General features: G+C 35.2%; 1 protein-coding gene across 6 annotated transcripts in view; it reads right to left on the bottom strand.

Moving 5' to 3' along the window:
- Erbb4 (erb-b2 receptor tyrosine kinase 4) overlaps nucleotides 1-23,495 on the bottom strand; it is a 1,014,420-nt gene that overhangs the window by 34,455 nt on the left and 956,470 nt on the right. For all 6 annotated transcript variants that reach the window (XM_021197417.2, XM_021197414.2, XM_021197418.2 and 3 more), the window contains 5 exons: nucleotides 16,397-16,552; nucleotides 14,277-14,352; nucleotides 11,727-11,873; nucleotides 9,438-9,535; nucleotides 7,852-8,022 (listed from right to left, as the gene is read on the bottom strand). In XM_021197417.2, coding sequence (XP_021053076.1) covers nucleotides 7,852-8,022; nucleotides 9,438-9,535; nucleotides 11,727-11,873; nucleotides 14,277-14,352; nucleotides 16,397-16,552 — 648 coding nt within the window. The remainder of the gene's footprint in view (nucleotides 1-7,851; nucleotides 8,023-9,437; nucleotides 9,536-11,726; nucleotides 11,874-14,276; nucleotides 14,353-16,396; nucleotides 16,553-23,495) is intronic.

Raw genomic sequence — 23,495 nt, forward strand, 5'->3', positions numbered from 1 at the left:
AAAAAAAAAAGAAAAAGGAGATGATGAAAAAGAAAAATGAGGAATGAACAAAGGGAAAAGAAAGAAATTCGTGTCAATAAAAGCTCAGGTACTGGAATAAATCATTAATATTGTGGGTCCTTTTGGTACAATATAAGAACATATTAATTTTTTAAAGAAGTACTATTTAAGTACAAAATGCTATCACTGCCTGTGGCTGTAGCTCATTGGTAGAAAACTTGCCTACAAGTCTCGGGATCCTGGGTTCCATCCCTAGCAATAGAGAGAAAGAAGGAAGGATAGAAAGAGAGAAGAAAGGAAGGAAGGAAGGGAGTGAGGAAGGAAGGGAAGGAGGGAGGGAGGGAGGGAGGAAGGGAGAGAGGAAGGGAGGGAGTGGGAGGGAGGGAGAGGGAAGAAGAAAGGAAGAAACAAAAAGAAAGAAGAAAAGAAGAAAGAAAAACCAGTCTTTTGAAACAATCTAAATACTAGATCTACATACTCAGAGAGACAATGCAGTGTTATCTGTGAAACAATGAAGTCTGAATTAGAGTTGGAGCAAGAAAAACAGAAGGGAATGTCTAAAGTGCTTTGCACTGAGGCTGAAAAGGATTTTGCTTTGAGTTGGAACCTTCAGAGGGGAGCAGGAGCCTTTAAAACCCAACTTTATCACTGGGAAGAAAACGTGAAAAAATGGAAGACAGGATACTTCCTTGTCTGATGATACAGTTCTCAAACCTGCGCAACATAAAAATGTCCTAAAAATTAAGATGATTCAAAATAACTAGCATGTCTCATCTGACGTCGACCTTTGATTTGCTTCATTTCCCATCTAACCCTACTCTGAGCCTGGTACTCCTCCTTCACAAAGACATTGCTAAAATGGCTTCCTTTAACCTCTCATCTTGTTTTGGATTGTTTTACCTTTTTCCTACAATATCCAATGTTTCTCTCCTAATACAATGTCCTCAACTAGACCAAGACTCTGCAGGCAGAACATCCTCTCCCTGTCCACCTCAGTGCCAAACCTATGACAAATATTCAAATGTATTAATTTATTTATTCTGATTCAAATATTTTCTGATTCAATTTGTTTACTCTGACTACTGAAAAATTAAAGAGGATTAGCTGTTGAGTAAAGACTATGTGAGACAAAAAGAGGTATGGAATATAGTAAGAAGAGCTACTACAGCATAATAGATTAAAACCAAACAAAAACCTCAAGCCTCTTGTCAAGGATAAACTGCAGGAAACCCTGACAGATCTTGGACAAAATGTAAAACCAATATCCTGAGACTACAGTCATTTGTCCTCCAGAAGCAGCTATTGTTAGAATTAATATTGATCCTTGGTAAATTGCAACAGGAGTAACCTTATTATGTCACCTAACTCCTCCCTGCCGTGTCATAGAGCTATGTTTCCTTAAGTTGTGTCTGTAGTATTCTCTCTCCTATATCCCATCCTTGAAGGAGGAAGGTTGTATAATGACATAACTCAGCAGGCTTTGGAGCATTTTCCAATGAAATATTCCTCACAACAAAATAAAATGTGCATATGTCTGAAGTATAATTTCTCAAAATGCCAATCTATTATAAAGTAATTTTAATATGAGGAAATAATATATAATTAAGTTCAGCATTCTTATGACTAAAGAAAATGACGTGAACCTGATTAAATCACATGAACACCACACCCAACATGCCAACATGCCCTGGACGGGTTCTGTAACGTCATGTCTGATTTCCAACTTATTTTAGTTAATTAACGTATTTTATTATTTTTAATTTTTGTAAGGTCATGTGTGTTCTGCACTTGTTTATGTGGCTATGAGTGAAGGAGGAAAGGGCCTATGGAAGTCAGAGTCATCAAATCCCCTGGAGCTGGAATTACAGCTAGTCGTAAGATACCTTGTAGGTGCCAGGAACGTAACTCAGGTTTTCCAGCATCGCAGCATGTGATCTTAACTACTGAGCCATCTCTCCAGTCCACAAATTAGTTTATTTTAATCATATTACCATTCAGAGAAAGAAAGTGGAAGCTCATCCTGAAGCAGGTAGTAAATGACTCCAGCCCTAAACACTGTTTTATGGATGTAGGAACTAAGGATTGCTGGTTACATGTTTTTTTTATGTTCTCTTGTTTACATAATGTTAGAGAACATGCAATGGGCACATTATTTTGGTAAAAATATTTGAGATCATTTTACAGTTATACCTTATGATATAGCATCAGTTATAGGTTAGATGACAATTGTCTAGTGTTTCTTTAATTTATTTTTACTAGCAGTCTAGACAAATATCAGCATTGTATTATTATTTTACTCACTATCTTAAAGTTATAAGTTATCAAAATACATGTGGATTCAAAATTTACATTATATAAATTTACTTATTTTTTGTGTGCATACCTGTATGGGCCACAGTACACGCATGAGTGTTAAAGTACAACTTGCAGGCATAGGTTCATTTCTACTATGTATGTAGGTTTGAGAATTCAAATCAGTTCATCAGGCCTGATGGCAAGTCCCATACCCCACTGAAACACCTTGCTGACCCACTTGTGAAATTTAAAGCAATCTATCACATTATAGAAGAGATTGCTTTAATAATTTGTTTGATGTTGGGGAACATACATGGAATTAAAGAGTAAACACATCAACAGGCTTGTCAGGAGTTCCCCAGCCTAATAAGAATGTATCTGTAATTATGTTAACGATAAATAAAAAAGTAAAAATAAAAATTGTGTCATTCTAAAAGAGATTAATGTTTATTGGCCTGTTACTAGAGAAAATGTGGTTCTAAAGTTAATTGACTGTCACTCACATAGATGGGTACAGTTGTTAATTTAAAAATGAGAAAATAATGCTACAGAAAGAGACAGAATATATTAATATATACATATACATATATACATATATATATATGTTAATTTTGCATTTAAAAACTGGATATTTACTTGTTAATAAAGATTTATCAAATATATTTATAAGCTTTCCATTCTTGTTCACTTTAAACATTGTCCCTTATTATATAACTTGACCGCAGAAAGTAAAGTTGAAGTAACTATGAAATAATGTAGCAACACTGTAGACAAGGGTGGAAATATTATTTATAACATGTTATAAGTTGAAATAAGAGTTACATATAGCCAGATATTTAAAACTAGGACCATATAAATGATCAAGATCTTTCGTGGGTCAGGGAAATGGCCCAGTAGGTAAAGTATTTATTATGAAAGCACGAGGGGTTGAGTTGGGATCACAGAACGTAGGTAAAGCCAGATCCAACAGCGTGTGCTTATAACCATAGCATTCTTAGGGTGAGATGTGAGCTGGAGAAAGGAGAATCACAGGCCAGTTAGATTTGCATACACAACAGTGGACAAAAGAACTTGTTTGAAATAAGGTGGAGAGTGAAAATGAGCGTATCCCTGAATTTCCACAGGCACACATGCACACACACACACACACACACACACACACACACACACACAAATGAATGCTCCCAAAATAAGTGGCATTAAGTATAATTCCTTTTCCTGACACTGAAAACTTGAAAAAGGAGTTTGCAGGTAGCAAATCAAAATGCAGAACAAGGGAAGAGGACTAAAGGTCAAGACTTCCCCGAGAGATTCCTCCTTTGTCTAGTTCTGTTTAGTTAGATCAAACTGTTATTAAGAATTCCTTGCATTAAGCATTATAAATTAAAATGAACTGAACCTAAGAATTTGAGAATCCTTATTAAAAAGACAAAGAACCATGCCGTAGTCTTGATATCATGATGGCATTTCACGTTAAGAAATAACACTCTTCTTGAAAATTGATGACTGAAATGAAAAGTGAAGAATTTGTCTTTTAGGACATTAAAAGTATTAGTGATATTTGGTCAGTTTTTGCTATATAGAGAGGGGAGGGAAGTAACCCCTGTCATAGCTACAGACTTTCCTACCGCCCCAAAGACTGATATTCACAAACTATCTATGAATTAATTTTTTTTCCAAAGAGGTTTTGTTATTGTTGTTGTCACTGTTGTTTTTTCTTTTTTTCCTCTGTGTAGCCTTGGGTGTCCTAGAACTCACTCTGTAGAGCAGGACAGCCTAGTATTCAGAGATCCTCCCTCCTCTTTCTCTCTAGTGATGGCATTAAAGGTGTGCACCACCACCGTCTGGCTTATGAATTAGCATTTTAAACCTTTATATTATCTGCTCTATTGTGGTATAAAAACTTTTCAGCTCATATTGCAATTTTGTGTTTTTGTTTTTCAGCACAAAGAAAAGTAAACCTTGGTTTGGATGTGTGGTCCCTCCCTCCTTCCCCCTCTCGTCTTTCTCCCTCCCTCCTATCCCTCTTTTCTTTCTTACTACTCTAATTTGTTTTTCTTTTGTTTAGTTTTTGAGACAAGATCTCACTATTTATCCAGGCAGAGATTGGACTCACTACTAACCCTGATTGGCATTGAATTCACAAAATCCTCCTGCCTCAGCCTTCCCAGTGTTGAGATTATAGGTGTGCTTACAAGCCTGGTTTTATTCTGCCTTTATACCACTAGTCTTTCAAACCCAGGAAGAAGTTTCAAAGATGTAACTGAGAGGTGTTGCATTCTATGAGAAAATTATGAGGTAAATTTACTCACAAGTCCCAGATACTGAGGTCAATGCCAAGAATAATAAACACACCGTGGAAATAAACTTGTACTTTTGAAGTAAAAGCACACTGGATCAGAGACAAATGGCCTATATAAGAACTCTGGTCTTTTATTGGCTAGCCATGGGACACCAGGCTTATCACTTTGTGTCTGTGTGACAGGTTTCTTGTTTGTAAGATGTGATAATAGATAAGTTCATTGAGTTGTCATTCAGCTGAGAGTTGTGAATCTATAGATGCGTTGAATAGTAAAAGCTAGATGCCATTTCATTATTTCTATCAATCTGAGATAAAGCAACTTCCATTTTTGAGAATGACCAGGAACTTGAAGTTTCCCTTAAGCTTATGGCCAAGAAAGCTAAGACATTTTGTTTTGCTTCCGTGGCAATGCTTTGAGATGAAGAGACTAAAGTGGAAAGTTGCTTTCTAGAAAACAATTAGCCATCATGTTTGTACCTTATAGGTGGAAGAAATTGAGTGTAGACTTAAACTCATTATATCTCCACACTTGATAAGGGCCAAGAAATAATTTACTGTAGCACTGGCCAAACTGTATGCCAATTCTATGTCTTGGTAGCTCTTTCATTAACCTGGACATGTTACTAAATTAATCAAATCACATACCTCTAATTACCTCACAGGAAAAACTTTCAGCTTGTCTGAGAAACCTGCTTGCACACTAGGCCATTTTGCCAAAAATCCCGTCTTGTCACCAAATACTACCCTCTCTTGATGGCCTGCCTAAATTTTATCCTTCATTTACATCTCTTTAATACACACTTACATATAAAATTGTTGGCTAGGGTCCCCACATGCTGGAGAATATAACATGTTTCTTCTTTCTCTCTTTCTTTCTTTCTTTCTTTCTTTCTTTCTTTCTTTCTTTCTTTCTTTCTTTCTTTTCTTTCTTTTTTCTTTCCTTCCTTCCTTCCTTCCTTCCTTTCTTCCTTTCTTTTCTCTCTGAGCTTTTCTACTTCCTTTAATATCATAATTTTCAAGTGTATCTTTCTGAAAATTTAGTGATTTTATTTTTCTTTATAGCTGATTAATATTCTTTTTTATGTACCACATTTTTGTTATTTATTCATCTGTTGATGGGCATTCAGGATGGTTACAGTTCCTTGCTATCAGGATGCCTGCATATGTTCAGAAAGCATAAATTGCATGGAAATTCCTTGAATCTATAATGTATGCTAACATTTCCTGTATAGAGGCAATTATGTGTTGAATGGATGACAAGTGGTTTTTTAATTAAAATATTTAAATAAGGTTCATTTTATTAAAATGAATGCATATGTGTTTGAGCACCTAAGTGCAGCTGCTTACAGACACAAGAAGATGGCGCTTGATTCCAGGAAGCTGGAGTTTCAACTGCCTGACTTGGATTCTGGGAACTGAACTCAAGTCTAGTGTGAAAAAATGTTCAACATCCTTAGCCATCAGGGAAATGCAAATCAAAACAACCTTGAGATCCCATCTCATACCAGTCAGAATGGCTAAGATCAAAAATTCAGGCAACAGCAGATGCTGTACAACCACTTTGGAAATCAGTCTGGCAGTTCCTCAGAAAATTGGACATATTACTACCAGAAGATCCAGCAATACCTAACCTGGGCATATACCCAGAAGATGTTCTAACTGGTAATAAGGACACATGCTCCACTATGTTCATAGCAGCCTTATTTATAATAGCCAGAAGCTGGAAAGAACCCAGATNTNCCTCAANAGAGGAATGGATACAGAAANTGTGGTACATTTACACANTGGAGTACTACTNAGCTATTAAAAACAATGAATTTATGAAATTCTTGGGCAAATGGATGTATCAGGATGATATCATCCTNAGTGAGGTAACCCAATCACAAAAGAAGTCACTAGATATGCACTCATTGATAAGTGGATATTAGCCCAGAAACTTAGAATACCCAAGATACAACTTGCAAAACACAAGAAAACCAAGAAGGAAGACAAACGTGTGGATACTTCATTCCTTCTTAGAATAGGGTACAAAATACCCATGAAAGGAGTTACAGAGACAAATTTTGGAGCTAAGATGAAAGAATGGACTATCCAGAGACTACCCCACCTGGAGATCTATCCTATCATCAGCCACCAAACCCAGACACTATTGAACATGCCAGCAAGATGTTGCTGAAGGGATCCTGATATTGCAGTCTTTTGTGAGGCTATGCCAGTGCCTGGCAAACACAGAAGCGGATGCTCACAGTCAGCTATTGGATGGAACACAGGATGTTCCCAAATGGAGGAGATAGAGAAAGTACCCAAGGAACTGAAGGGATCTGCAACCCTATAGGTGGAACAACAATATGAACTAACCAGTACCCCCCAGAGCTCGTGTCTCTAGCTGCATATGTAGCAGAAGAGGGCCTATTCAGCCATCATTGGGAAGAGAGGCCCCTTGGTCTTGCAAACTATATATGCCCTAGTACAGAGGAATGCTAGGGCCATGAAGTGGGAGCAGGGACAGGGGGAGGGTATAGGGAACTCTTGGGATAGCGTTTGAAATGTAAATAAAGAAAATATCTAATAAAAAAAAAGAAGAAAAAAGTACTGCACACTCATAAAGTGCCATCTCTCTGGTACTGAAAAGCGAGTCTTTAAAAATAAATACATGGGCTTGACCACATTTAATGAAAAACTAGTATTCTCATAAAGTGGGTTTAATGTGTGAAATGCAAATTCTAAAAAGCTTCTGCTAAAACTTAAATCAATGTCTTAGTAAAGATTCACTGGGTTTCTAAATATGATTGATGTGGTTAAAGGCTCACATACTTTTCAATGTTTGTATTTTACTTAGAAAAAAAATGTTTCTTCAATGACTGAAAAAGTTGTACTAGTATTGATTAATACAGGATACCATATTTTAAATAAAGAGCAGTAGAAAGCCTAATAGATAAGAAATTTTATTACAATATTAACACAATTTTATCACTTTGTTTTTTAGAAATTAAAATGTGTTTAATTTAAGATGAATAAGATAATTTCTATTAAATGGTGATATCTCAAGGTGCATATTGTATTGCCAATACTTAACTTCCGAAGTTAACTATATCTGTGGTTAGCTTGACATATCTTTTGTCTATACTGTGATTTTAATATAGAAATTGCTATAATAAACTATATAGTTTTATGGAAACTTTTATGCTTTACAATCATGCATAGAAATTTGTCTCTCAGAAGTATCATGGCACTTGTGTAGAATTAGTTCTTACCCTATTGGAGTCAATTCTTGTTCTGGATGTGTAGATGGGAGGAGGGATGTTGAAAGCCTGGGGGACCAAATATTCCTCAGCATCCATCATATCTTCCAAATCCTCTTCATCCAAGAGATTCTGGAAGAATTTGCTGTCGTTTGGACTGGGAAGCTTCATACGATCATCACCCTGCAAGATTCCCCATGAGATAAGCACAGTCAGTATTCCTTCCTCTATAACACGTGGTTTCAATAGTTACTTTACTTCATACAGTAGAAAATCAAATGGCTAGAGAATTCATGTGCTCATTAAAAAAAAATAGTCTTAGCATAACTACCGTCCAAAAAGAATCCTGTACTACAGTTAGATAATAAAGGGTATGATAATGAAGTAGAATAGAAGAAGAATGTGATAATTGTAAGAACAACAACAAAAAGAAGGTAGACAGGTGCTGTGCATGTTTTAAGGTTGGTAAAATCTACTTCAGATCTGAGAATAACAGTTCACTGTCAAGGAGGGGTACGGATTAAGAATAGACAATAAGAGGCAATTGACATATCAGTTTTTATTTAACGTGTTCCAACTATGCTGCTTAGCTGGGACAGACATCCATAGTTTGTCTTGTAGTTTAATAGCATCATTGTCAAAGTGATGGCATTTAAAATCACAGTACAGTGACCTATAGAGCATATATGGGAGTAAAAGACACAAAAACCTCTGCTAAGCTTTGTTCAGTTTATCATGTCCTGAATAGTTTTACCTTTTCTAAAGTTTGTTACATTTGGTAAACATGTCAGTTTGTGAAACTAATTTGTAGGAAAGTGACTAAAAAACCATTACCATCTACTGTTTGGCTTTTGTCTTTATGTTAGTCTATTTAAAGATAAAGGTTCCTTTCAGCAAGGAAAGATAACTAAGATTCTTCAAGGTACAACTGTGTATGCTTTAGGTGAAAATCAGCACAGAGAACTTATTATATTAAATAAATGAACCAATCCACTTGGTTTCTGATGTTGAATGCCAACTATCTTTTGAATTATTTTTTGGTTTAGTTAGGCATCGATTCATTTAAAATGAGTTATTGCTTAGATACTATACACCTCACCCAATAAAACAATCCACACATACTTTTTAAATTAACACATGAAGTCATGGATTTTGTTATGGTGTTATGATAGAATGTCCATACATACATTATTTTGGTTTATCATCTTCTGGTACTCCTCTCCCCTGGCTACTTATGCCCTTTCCTTCTGAAATATTCTTTCTATTTCTATGTCATATGTATTCTATTAGCCTCTTTTGTAGCTTACCTTTCCCTTGAAACCTCCTTTTCCTTTCTAATAATCTCTTTCTAGTTTTGTGGCCTATACCATGCGTATGTGTATATGTATGCATGTGGGTTATGCATATGATAGAGAATATATAGTATTTGCCTTTCTGAGCCTGCTTTGTCTCATAGATGTATACAGAACCATATTCAGATTCATGAATTCACAAGTTCTTTCACATGGTCACTTTATTATTGGATGTTTTCAAAGTTGCAAAGTTTAAATGGAGTTTGTTATTAGAGAGTTTTAAAAGCAACATCAAAAACAACTAACCTGAATAACTAGGTATCTTTGAGGGTCTCTAGCCATCCTTGAAAACTCAGCAGCCAGTTCTTTGAATTTAGGTCTGCTGTCAGCATCGATCATCCAACCTGGAGATTAATACACGGTAAAATATTAGTGTATCTAATAATTAGTTAGGTTGAAGTTTGGGAAAATATGATATATATAAACAAAGCTAGAGAAAGAAGTGAACCAGGCTATAGCTCAATTAATTGACATTTATCACAGAATGCAATATACTATAAATAACATTTTTAAAATTTGATTATTTTAATTGTTTCTATGTGTGAGTATGTGCACCTGAGGGCAGGTCCCCACAGAAGCCAGAAAAGGGCATCAGATCACCTGAAGTTGGAATTACAGGTGATTGTCAACTGCCTGACTTAGGTGTTGAAAGCTAAACTTGTGTTCTCTGCGAGAGCAGCACAAGCTCCTAACTGCTGACCCATCTCTACATGATCCCCAATTTTCATCCTGATTCAAACTCAATTTTTTTTGGCTTGGAAAATAGCTTTTAAGCTAACCATAGGACATTTTAGAACCTCAGACTTTGTTGTTCTTGTTTTGGAGTGTTAAGATAATGTCCTTAAAGCATTCTTTGATGGCTGCAGAGATAGAAAATGAAGTTTCAGATCAAGAATACATGGTGGAAAATATTTACTTCACATCACTAGCACTGTGGTACACAAGACTGAAAATGGGGAATTTGATAGCAACTCCTTTTGGCAGGTTTGTTCCTGGTTGGAAGGAAAATGCAACATGATTTATAATGTGTGTTCAACAATACTCATTACGCTTATCTTGGAATTAGTTTTCCCAGAATAAAAATAGTGGTTTTCAAGGTAAGTAGTCTTCTTTAGCTGGGAGTTCAGAGAAAATGGATCTTAACTGCCTATGCTCTGTTTAGCTGATGAGATGACAAGAATAACAGCGCCCAGCTTGCTTTGATTTCATTGCCAAATGATCCCTTTCTAAAGTATAAACTCTCCAGGGGAAGAGAGAAAAACAAAGGTGAAACATTTTATATGGTTTGTCTAATAAGGCAAATGTTGGCCTGCCTTTCCGTCATCACACTGGGGTATTCAGATCACATCAGATGCTGGTTATGGGATCAAATTATCATATAACATAGGTATGTTTTTAAGCTCTCTTCCAGGTCATGGAGTAAACAAGGACTGATCTAATACAGAATTCTTCTATTTCTGGGGAGTTAATTTTTATTCTTGTTTTGGAAATCCTTGGGGCATCATCTTATACCTCCTTTGTGTCACCTCTCTTAAGCTCAAGCACTCTGCATCTTATGGGTATTCGTTTCTAAAATAATGCTTGTTAATGCCAGGATGCTAATGACAAAGCTACTAGAGCCAAAAAAGGTTAACTTCAGCGTGAGATATTTGTTTCTCCCCAACTAAATATTGAGTAAATAGAACTATGCTTAGAGAAAAGGGCATGCTGACCTGCACTGAAGGAACATTTTTTATTTCTCCCCTTCCTGTCAGAATAGATCACACATGCTATGAATATAAATATGAGAAGACCTGGGCCCAGAGTCTCTGAGTCTCTTATTAATAAAATGCTTATTCACCTTCACCACTTTGTGGCTTCCTTTAACCCTGTGTAAATCAAAACTGGAAAACCTCAGATTATACAAGAGAGATGGCTGCCTGTTAATCTCACTTAAATTAAGTCAGAAACCCCAGAGACATTTTTAATTCTATTAAAATTAGGGATCTAGGCTTCCAAAACACATTTATAATACATATGTGCCTGGAGTATAGGAGTGGAAAGAAAAGTAAGAACATTTGATGTAAACAAATGATCAAATTAAAAAAAGTAAACATCTTAATCTTTACTTCATTGTGGATTCGTCTCTTCTGATTCCCAACCTGCTCTGTTAACTTACGTTTAATTAAGCCTATATCCACTTTAATTCATTTTCAGACACTCAATGATGTTTATCTATTTTCCCATAAAGATTAACATTAATATTATTACTAACATTCTTATGAATAATTATCTCTCTTTATGACAAACTTCAAAGGGTATGGAAATTCTAAAAATTATAAGAGTAAGAACGACATAATTTTTACTCTGTAACTTAGTGGCATACTATTACCTCATAATAATAATTAACACAAACATGTATTTATATTCTGCATTCATAAATATTCTTGCTACTATATTTAGCAATTCAGAGAAACATTTTGCAGGTAAAACAATCTAAACCTTTATTTATTAAGAATGACGATGCAGGCAGATAAAGTTATTTTGCAGTCTTACATTTGACCATGACCATGTAAACATCAATAGTGCAGATGGGAGGTTGAGGCAGCCGCTCTCCTTTCTCTAGTAAATCGGGGATTTCTCGGGTTGGAATTCCATCATAGGGCTTTCCTCCAAAGGTCATCAGTTCCCATATAGTGACGCCTAGTTGGAAATATAATTCTCACATAAGCAAATTACTGTCACAGTTTGAATGAACACATACCAAGTTACTATTTTACAAAGCAAACAGTTGAAACTTAAAAGAAGCTCTTTTCTGGTCTTTCACTCACTGCCACAATTTAATGCTAAACTCTCCTGGGACAAGTCACAGTAAGAATTCTTTCACTATTATCTTGGAAATTTTAATGCATAGCAAGAAAGATTTATAATAGATGCCAGAATTTAAAGCAAGTCCCCCATTTGTACCTAATGGTAATGCCAATGCTTACTGATGAAAATTGTTTCACATACACTAAAATCCAGGATACCATGCCTTTACTGCATGCATGTGTTTAATGCCAGATAAATGTAATTTCAGGAAAAGCCTGACATGGATTAATTTTTAAATTAGTCTCTTGGTGGGAAACATCTTCATCAAAGGCAGAGCTGATAGTTTCAGATGGTTGCAGGTGGCTGTTGTTATGATAAAGTCTTGTGGCTCTCTGTTCAGCTAACACAAAGAAAACAAGTGTGTGTGGAGCAATTTACAGAGCACATCCAGGAGTCTGCATGAGGATCAATCCTTATGGAAGACAGAATGCATAGGAATGGGTATCCATAGAAAAGAGAAATGAAGAAATCAAGGGCAGCTTATTTCTAAGCTAAGGAAATGACTTTTTTGAATCACTAGAGCAATGACAGGAAAAATAAGAGTAAAGGCAAAACCAAGAACAAAAATAGCTTTACAGCAGAGATTACTTCTTTACTATAGTAGGTAAATTCTCTATCGCTGAGCTTTATCCTCAGACCAGTATACTTTAAAAACAGAAATAGCTATGTAAGCATGATTGTGTTACAATATGAGTCTTGATTGATGCATACATAGGTAAACTTTAGGATAAAATTGAATAATGGGGGCTAGGTTTTCTGAATATCTCTGCAATGCTTATTTACTTAAACTGGTATAGATCAGTCACTATTGCATGAAAATAAAACAAAACAAAAATATGTAAACTTCAAATTATTCTTTATAATTTTTTAGTGCCACATGCATGTACAACTAGAGACACATTTAAACAGATTGACATTTCTTAAATCCTTATTTATATCAAGAGCTACCTGCTTAAGAAGCTAATATTTACACTTCAATGGAAGGCTGGGAAAATACTGATCACTCTTTTTAAGCAAGTCAACCACAGTATAATATACATATATGCATACATACATACATACATACATACATACATACATACACACAGACATACATGATACAGGAACACAGGAAACATTTCATTAAATCATGTAATCATGTATGCTGTTTCATATGACAATAATCAAGTTTAAAATGAGCACTAACATGAGGGGTTGTGCTATTTTTCTTTTCTCTTCTTCTACATAAATTTATTTATGGGGTGTGTGTAATTGCAAGGAATCTGCACATGCTACAGCACATGAGTGGAGATCAGAGGACAACTTGAAAGACTTGGTTTTCTCCTTCCACCATGTGGGTTCTGGGATTAAACCACTCTATAAGGCTTGGCAGGAAGCTCCTGTACCTTCTGAGACATCCCAGAGACATTCGCTTTTTATTCAATTGAATGTATTTTCACAATTAATACTATTTATACATGGTATGTTTAAACTTAGACAAAGCATTGATCTCAGCTTGTAAATTATAGGGGATAAAATTGTAAAGAGATACATGCTGCTGGCTAGCTCACTTTTACAATAGATTTCAAAATGATGAAATAATATTCTAATCATAAATATCAATCTCTCTCTTTCATCTCATTCAAACTTTATTTTTGTCATTCTAAAATGAAACTCCAAGTTACAATTAGCAGTGTTCTCTTAGTACTACCTTCACAACTGCCAATTTATTATGCTTATTTGTTGTTCAGTGTTGTCACAATAACCAGTAAATTTTCTACCATTACAATACATATTCTTTTAAGCAAAACTAATATTTTGATTTTGTTTTACCCTTTAACATTAATTATTTCCAGAGTTTTATGACTAAATAATTGTTGTAAATCCAAGCCATGAGATTCTAAGAAGTTATTCCTAATGTTGGACAGGTTTTGTGTGTGTGTGTGAGTGTGTGTGTGTGTGTGTGTAAGAAGCAATAGATTAGTCAGACAAATTACTCTCAAACCAAAGCTTATAGAAGAAAACTTATCAGTAATATTGTATGTTTTAGATTTAGAAGAACAAGATAAACACAAAAAGACATAAATTGTGATTTGGGTTATTAATTTTTTAAATGAGAGACCAGAGAGTTAATTACTTTAGGCAATCAAGTTTACAAGTAATGTTTTCTAATATGACCAACAGATGACTTCATATATTTTGTATGAGATAAACATTTATGTTTCTTTAGAAGGACAAATTTACAAAGATATTTACCATAGCTCCAAACATCACTTTGATGTGTGAATTTCCTATAATGTATACATTCCAGAGCCATCCATTTAATTGGCATCTATAAAAATACAAAAAGTAAATAATTAAAATTACCCAAGAAATCATCTTTTAAAAATATTTCTTAGATGCTAGTCTCTGGACTGACCTCAATTATAGTTTTGGTGGAATGTATATTGCTATGTATATTTCAAGATATGGAACAAATGAATTGAAATTTGTAAGATCTATGAAGTAACTTAACCAAAAGACACACTTTAAAGCTTCATAAACAATACAAAGAAAATTAGTAGTAGAAACCATTTTATATATTTTTAAATGCCCAGTATCTAAATTTTGACCTGATGTTATGCCTGGCATTATCAAATCTGACAATCTTTCTACATGAATCTTTCTCAAAAATGAGACACCCTCACTTTCAGTGATCCTGTTTCTCTCTCAAATATGGTTTTGGCCATAGATGTGATCAATTGTTTTTTCAGTTGCCCCGACGTCCTCTTCTGGTCACCAAATTGTCTAAAATCATGAATTCCAAAGTTAGCTTTGCTTTGTTCTTCGGTCACAAATGATCTCCCTTGCCATGGTCTGCCAGAATTGAAAATATGTACCATTTTTGAAATAGGAGCTTGGAATATAAAGGAATGTGAGGGGATCAGCCCAAATCCATCATCACTACAAGAAAAACAACTCAACCCACATCCCCTGTGGGTGATGGGTCAGCAGAACATGTTTCAACTCAAAGGGCAGCAGAATGTAGCTGGGGATATAATTAGATTCTATGGAATAAAGATAAACATTTCTACTTTGCAGTTGAAAGCTTAAAACTAAATAGGCATTTGAAATCATGAGGTTGGCTGCTCACCAAGGTGACACCAAGGTAACTCTATGACAGAATCATGGGATTCACTGAAAAGGAACAGAAGACACATTGAAGGTAATTTCCCTATGGGCAAGGAGTTAGCAGATTTTATGGATTATGGACACCATGTTACAGAAGTAAGTTTAAATCATAGATGGCTTGATAAAAACTTAATGGTGACCAGGCTTTTAAAGCTATAATGAATCTTGCTTTAGACAAACTTTACAGTTGTATTTTCTTAAGATGGGTGAAGTCATATGATTTATAGACTGCTATTTCTGAGGAATATTGTTGAAAATTTCAAAGCTGTGATTTTTTCAACCACTGCTGTTTGTAGTAAACAGACAAAATAAGCTTACGAAATTGGGAATAGGTCAGATAATTTCACAAAATTAAAATTTTTATATTTTATAAAATGTTGTTATCTTACTTTTTGGTAAGATTTGAATATAGACAATTATGTAAACTCCTAGGGTGAACCAGTGCTAAGTATTTAGAAGCTTATTTTTGTAAATATTTACTTAGAAAATAAGAAAAGTAAGATAGAAAAGTAAGGTATATAATTTACAAATTCATATATATAATCTTTCATATCATAACTTCATAATTCAACAGAGATTAAGAATTTTTGGGTTTGTGTCATTGATCTGGTCTCCCATAATTCTCTTAAATTAAGCAAGATAGATCTTCACATACAAACTTCCCTAATTAATTAGCAAAGAGTGTGACTTAATCAGTAAATAAAAGATCTATAACTCAGGTACACAAGAAGCTGTTTGGAGAGGGAGATATGCAGGAACACATATCAGGCAAAACTGGAGTTAGAGGGCTGGAAAACATGGCTGAGGATGTAACTGGGTCCAATCTTCAGTATTAGTGGCTTAGCTTGTATTCTGGTGTACAGTCAAGTGACTAGCAATGTAGGTACATCCTTCAGTATGATATAAGTGAAATCAAACCAACTATACTAGATCATCACAAGGTATCGTTTTTGGTGTTAGGGAAAGTAGATGGGTATGGCTAGCTTTCATGTGAATTATCATTGTTGGTAGTACCCAAATTTCTCAGTGGTACATAAGAAACTGCCATTCTCTAATAACTCTTTAGTCTCAAGATGAATGAGACAGTCTTTATAGCCCTATGTTCATATTCTGTGTCTCTAAGAATTATCACACTGCTGTTCTAATGGGAGAGAAAGAGATATGTTAGTACATTTTCAAGAGCAGTTGCTCTCAGCTCCACCTACCTTGCCACCATCAGCATTGTATTCTTTTTCATCTCCTTCCAAGAGTCGGGCCAGTCCAAAATCTGTGATTTTAACATGATTTGGAGATTTCACTAAGACATTGCGGGCTGCCAGATCTCGATGAACAAGCCGTCTTTCTTCTAGGTACATCATTCCCTGAAAAATAAACCAAGTTTGAAAAAGGGAGCCACTTAGCATCTGAAGTTTTTCATGTTATAAAATGGAATACATCATTTCTCAAGGGGAAGGCAGAATCCTGAATACAGTTAAAATTAAAATAAAATAAAAAAGTAAAACAGAAAACTTGTTGTGGGAGTAGACTAAACCACAGATAAGTTTTGACATAAAATAAATACCTAGTTTTGGGGAACTTGATATTCTTTTGCAAACACTTCATTAGTGAGGTGTGCAGCTGTCTTAGTAGATTAGTTAACATATACTTGGACTGATCTACAGATTCCTCATCATTTTATTATCTATAATTTTTGCTTAGTGTCATCTTCCTCCTACATAGTCATTCCAAATAAACACTGCTATCCATAACCAAAGACCTCCCATTCCAGGTTTGATGGCACCACAATCATCTTCAGAGTCTCTAAAGGCTGAAGAGTTATAATGCTTTACTATTTCTACACAGAATAAAGGATGCCCTGGGGGTTCATGAAAGTCTAATTTCAAATAAAAAGGCTTTTATGGCATTAGTTGTCGTTATAGGAACTCAAAAGTGAAAGTACATAGTCTATAATGACCCACAAATTAGCCTTTAATATGTTATCTTCATAAAACCACACAGGGAAATTAAAAATAAAATTTATTGCTGATTACTAATGCGATGAGGTGGTGCAAGAGAAAGCTTGCTTTTTAAATCATACCAAAATGATAATCTCTATAAAAATTCATAAGAATGCTGACCCACAGAAATAATAATTTGTTTCTTAGTTATATTTTAGAAAGCAGGAAGATAGTGTTGTTGTATCATATGTAAAATATTTACAGAATGGCAAGGTAAGAAAACTCAGGCCTAGCTTAGAAAAGTGTGACCACAATTTTTATAGAGGAATTAAGATAAATTGTATATTTGATTTTTTCTCAGTAGTAAAATGTGATCATTTGAAAACAAATCAGACTTATTATAAAAGGGCCGAAGCACATTCTCATTCCAATTACAAATCATTTCTGTTGGCAGTTAGCATTACAACTGCAAGCTTTGAAGGATTAATGGTTTCTGATATCAAAACAAAAGCCGTGGAAAACAGACACATAAATCACATAGGTCAAAACATTATGAACTATACACCCGATGTAGTGGAAAGAGGAGATTGCTGCACAGAGCTTTAGGAGTCAGCCTCTACAGAAATGCCATCAAATACAACTGGAGGAGAAAGCATCTCATATGGTCCAATCAGTCAACAGCTAGGTGACAACACATTTATTGGTGCTTTCTGAAGTCAACTCGAAAACAGTATTTATGGGATTTTTGCCCTCTTTGATAAGTAGTGCTGTTCTAGGATATGAGGTAGGATATTCCAAAAATAAGGTAAATCCGAGAGCATACAGTTCTTGTAGGATTTAGAGAACCAGAGTTAAATAAGCTTATTTCCTTGGAGATGATATATTTTCACATCCTTTTGAATACATTTTTCCTTTTAAGATATGTTCATATAAAAAAAATCATGTCCTTTATTACTACCTACAAAACAGCACACAGCAAATATGTTCCCAATGTACTGATACTTAGATCTGCATGAACACAGTAGCACATATTATGTTCTATTCACCATGCTAGATACTGGGGAGGTAAGAAAAGACTTGTATAAGCTCTTTACATTAAAGGATGACAGAGTGAATTACTAAAGTGGGGAGAAATAAATAAAAAACTGATGCATATTACAAGGAGGACGTAGGACATTTAAGAAAAGCTATATCCTGAGGAACAGTCTTACAAATATTCATGAGAGGAGAGACTTGAGAGAGGTACCCAGAGCAAACTAAACCTTAGAGGGAAAGACCGTGGGCAGAGAGAACAAGAACAGTCATCGAGAGTAATTAACATGTGCACTTGGCCAAAGGCATACCATTCTGTCCCTCTGAAGAATAACACCACGTGGGGAGACCCAGTGGTAAGCAATGAGGCTAAAACAGAGATCAAGAGGCACATGAATACGTCATGGATATGATGGGAATCTTGACTTCTGGATTTTATGTTCTACAATGCTGTGATCAGTTATTTAATTTCAAGACATAGTTACAGACTGAAAGGTCTTTCCTTGGCAGTTGGATAAGGGAAAAGGAAAGGGATTTTGGTTCTTTGTTTTCTTTCTTTCTTTTCTTTTCTTTTTTCTTTTAAACCATAGGGGGTCTTCCAATTAAGTAACATTCAAATGGAAATATAGTTTATGTATTTAAGGGCTTTTACGCTTACTTATTTAATTTATATGTATGAGTATTTTGCCTGCTAGTATATTTGGGCAGAGTTCAGAAAAAGTCATCGAATTTTACAGAACTTGCATTCCAGATGGCTTTGAATTGTCATATAAGTGTTGAAATCTCAGTCTGGATGTTCTGCGAGAGTAATGGGTGTTCTTAAGTGCTGATCTATCTCTTCAGCCCTAACTTACGCATTTCTCAAACTCTCTGTCTCTCTCTGATAAATATATAACTATCATTGAACAACAAATGTAAATCTCTCAGTGCAATCGTGGTAAGTATCTTAGGTTTAGGCAGCACATCAATGGTACCAAATTCTTTGCCAACTTTGATCATCATGGAATTTTCATTATGGATAAGCCACGTGATTTGTACTATTTTGTTATAGCAGTCAGATGGACTACAATACTTTTGATTTTAAAGATGGATTTTATTTTACTTATGTGCATGTACACATGTATGCAGGTACCCACAGAGGTCAAAAGAGGGTATCATAGCTCCTGGAAGTGGAGTTACTGATGGTTGTGAACTACCTGATATAGGTGCTTAGAGTCATGTTTTCTACAATAGTAGTATGTGTTCTTAGCTGCTATGTTACGTTTCATTGTCCTAAGACACTTTTGAGATGACACATTCTATAATCTAAAAGTTCTTTGACACTCTATATTTTATTTTAAAATCCAGTAAATAATAGAGTATCTTACTTGAGTCTTACTACCAATTGTCTTGAAAAATATTCTTTTCATCAAAATAATGAAAACTCAATTCAGAAAGCCGTATGGCAATCTATATAGTTCTCCCGGTCTACTTGACAAAACTCAGTCCTACTAGTAACAGAAGCATATGCCACTACTAAATTATCAAAATACATTTGTGTGGTCGCTTGCCACTCTGAGGCATCACTGTGCATATATACACTTTAAGTCATTAGCTCCAGCTACCACCTTAGTTCTGTTTTCCCACCCAGAATTAAAGTGTCGAATTGTCTTTGGATTACTTATAAAAGGTTTCCCACAATACAGCATTTTTGTGACTTGAAGAGCTCATTAGAGTCAAAATTTCTGCTAAATTCTTTCAAAATAGAATTATTCTTTGAATGAGCAGAATGCAACTAAGAAGACAGATAATTACTAGAAGTGAATGTGACAAAACTAAGTGCAATGATGTCCCTGGAAGTGAAGGAAGGATAACAAGTGTTTGTTCATCATAAGTGGACACCACACTGGCTGGAAATGAAACCTTGTCATCTGCATGGGGCTTCTGCCATGACCTAGGCTGGTCAGCTCTGGAACGAGCATACTGAGAACACCCACGCCACAGTTCCTATGAAGTCTGCACACTTTGAACATGTTGGGTGCTAAATAAATGTTTCTATAACAGTGAGGCAGTGTAACCCCAGCAACCATACACTATTTTACTTCTAAAACATACATTAGAAAGCCACAGTTAACAGAGACCATGTTTCTAGATCCAAGTGTTCTAACTAACACATGGTAGAAGAGGGATTGGATCCCTTTGGCTAAGATTCCAAAACCAACACATTTAATTCAGGGCACACAGAAATGAACAAACATAGGTAATATTTACAGCTTCATAAAATGCACTGTAGCAAAAAAAAATTCTTAAAGATTTATGTGAATTTTATGCACAATGCAGTTGATTGACTTTTAAAGAGTACTGTATTTAGCATGTAACTAAATCACAAAGTTGTTTGTGACTTAGAAACTTTTAATTATGTAAATCTTGAGATTCTAAGTTTGCTTAGGCCACATTGTATAGAAAATGGAGGGTTGAGTCTGAATATAAATTCTAAAGTCAATTACATGGTTCAAACCTTAGCTCTTTAAAGTTCTAGATATGTGATTTGGACAAACAGCCTTAGCTCTCTATCATCACTAAAGTTCCTCCCCTTAAAGGGAGGCAATAGCACATTTTACACTAAACAAGTATTAACAGTGATACAAGTACCCAGAAATATACTTTTGTTAATATGTAATTTAGAATTACAACTATTCCCATTTTCATTTTAAGAATGTTTCATTCTCCATGTTCTTATATAAGGATATTACATAGTTTATTATGAAGATCAAGTAAAATAGCAAATATAAAGCCTTTAGTAAGTGGCTTATTATAACTGTAGAACATGCAAACTCTCATCAGTGTGCCACAGATAATTATCAACAATTCTCAATTAGGCAAACATTACACTCAGTAAGTTCACCTGCCTGTTAAAAAGAAATCTATAAGGCACAGTGGGCATTTGACAAACATTTGCAGTGATATAAATATCCTAAAACCTACCCACCATGATTAATGTGTAGGTACAAATTTCAGAATTATTACTATTCAAAATCCATTTTAATAATGTTTCACTCTTAAAGTTATTATATAAGGATAAAATTTATTAGAAAATATATTAAAGATCACAAATGTTGTGATCTTTAATATATTTTCTAAAATCCATACAGCAGTGTGGATTTTAGAAAATATATTAAAGATCACAAATGTTGTGATCTTTAATATATTTTCTAAAATCCATACAGCAGTGTGGATTTTAGAAAATATATTAAAGATTTGGAGTTCTTCATAAATATATCACGGTTTTCAGAAACTTACTAAAAATAAAGGTCACAAATAAGATAGCTATGAAAGTCTTTGATTATGACAGATGCTTTCTCTGAGTTAATAAAATGACCAAACTGTTCATCTTTATCACAGAGCACCAAAGAGTATTTTAGGAAAATGTGTTTTAGCAACGTTTTGTTGACTTCATTACAGAAATCATACAAATTGATTTTATCCAAACTGTTAACAGTTCCCTTATTTCCCATGTTCCCTTGCTTGCTCCAGTTAGAAAGTTGATTTATTTCAAGCTCTCTCACATCTTTTAAAATACATATCATCCTGACTGAGGTAACCCAATCCCAAAAGAACTCACTTGATATGCACTCACTGATAAGTGGATATTAGCCCAGAAACTTAGAATATCCATGATACAATCTCCAAAACACAAGAAAATCAAGAATAAGGAAGACCAACACGTGGATACTTCATTCCTCCCTAAAATAGGGAATAAAATACCCATGAATGAAATGGCAGAGACAAAGTTTGGAGCTAAGACGAAAGTATGGGCCATTCAGAGAATGCCCCACCCGGGGGTCCATCCCATAATCAGCCACCAAACGCAAACACTATTGCATATGCCAGAAAGATCTTGCTGAAAGGACATTGATATAGCTATCTCTGTGAAGCTATGCCAATGCCTGGCAAATATAGAAGTGGATGCCTACAGTCATCTATAGGATAGAACACAGAGGCCCCAATGTAAGAGCTAGAGAAATTACCCAAGGAACTTAAGGGCTCTGCAACCCTATAGGTGAAACAACAATATGAACTAACCAGTACCCCCCAGAGCTGCATATGTAGCAGAAGATGGATTAGTTAGCCATCGTTGGGAAGAGATGCCCCTTGGTCTTGCAAACTATATATGCCCCATACAGGGGAACGCCAGGGCCAAGAAGTGGGAGTGGGCGGGCAGGGGAGCAGGGTGGGGGAGGGTATAGGGAACATTCGGGATAGCATTTGAAATGTAAATGAAGAAAATATCTAATAAAATAAGTTTAAAAAAATGAAAAAAAAATACAGATCACACAGAAGAGGGCAACAAAAGTTGGAGGGAGCTGAAGAGGTCAAGGACATCACAAGAAACCCTACAGAATCAGCTAACCTGGGCCCATGGGGACTTACAGACACTGAATCACCAAGCAAAGAGCATGCATGGGATGGACCTAGGTTCCCTAGACATAGGTAACAAATGTGTAGCTTGGTTTTCATGTGGGACCCTTAACAAGTGGATCAGGGCTGGCTTTAACTCTGTTGCTTGTCTTTATATCCTGATCCTCTAATTGGGCTGCTTTGTCTAGCCTCAATAGAAGACATTCCTAGTCCTACTGCAACTTGATATGTCAAGGTGGGTTGATATGCACAAGAATGGGGGACAGCAACCCCTCCCCTGAGCAGAAATGGAGGAGGAAATGGGTGGGTGTGAGGTGAGAGCAAAGAGATGAGGGAGAGGAAGCTGTGATCAGACTGTAAAGTACATAAATAAATTAATTAATGGGAAAAATACAGCTAACTGGATAAAAGGTAATATTTGACTTTAGAAAATTTTGAAATTGCACTTTGATACAAAAATCCAAGAGACAATTTTCTTACAATTAATTTAAGTCTTAATGTCTGGTTTAAAATCAATCACGTGAACTGTTTCTCTGAAAATAAAACCAATGAAAGACTTAATTTTAGAATTGCTGCCATAGATGAGCACCTGCAAATGACCTTCTTTTTCATCTCGAGACATCTGAGTCACAGCCATCTAGCTCAAATGGATGATTATTATGTATTTATTAAATGTAAAAATACATTCTGCCCAGCTGCAGGAAGTGAAAGGAAGTCAGCAGAGACTGGACTATTTGGGACAATAAATACTCGCTTCTCTCATATTTTCCATGCAACAGTTTCAGCAAACACATGTGTGGAGCTAAAAATTTCAGACTGCAGTCAGCTCCCAGGCATTAATCTCTAGAGTGAGCAAAAACACCCTTCAAAAATAACAAAATATCATTCTAATAACCCATATCTTTCTAAATAACAGGAAACTTCAGGAAATCTAACA

This window comes from Mus pahari, chromosome 5, assembly GCF_900095145.1.
Source record: "Mus pahari chromosome 5, PAHARI_EIJ_v1.1, whole genome shotgun sequence".
Taxonomy (NCBI): Eukaryota; Metazoa; Chordata; class Mammalia; order Rodentia; family Muridae; genus Mus; species Mus pahari.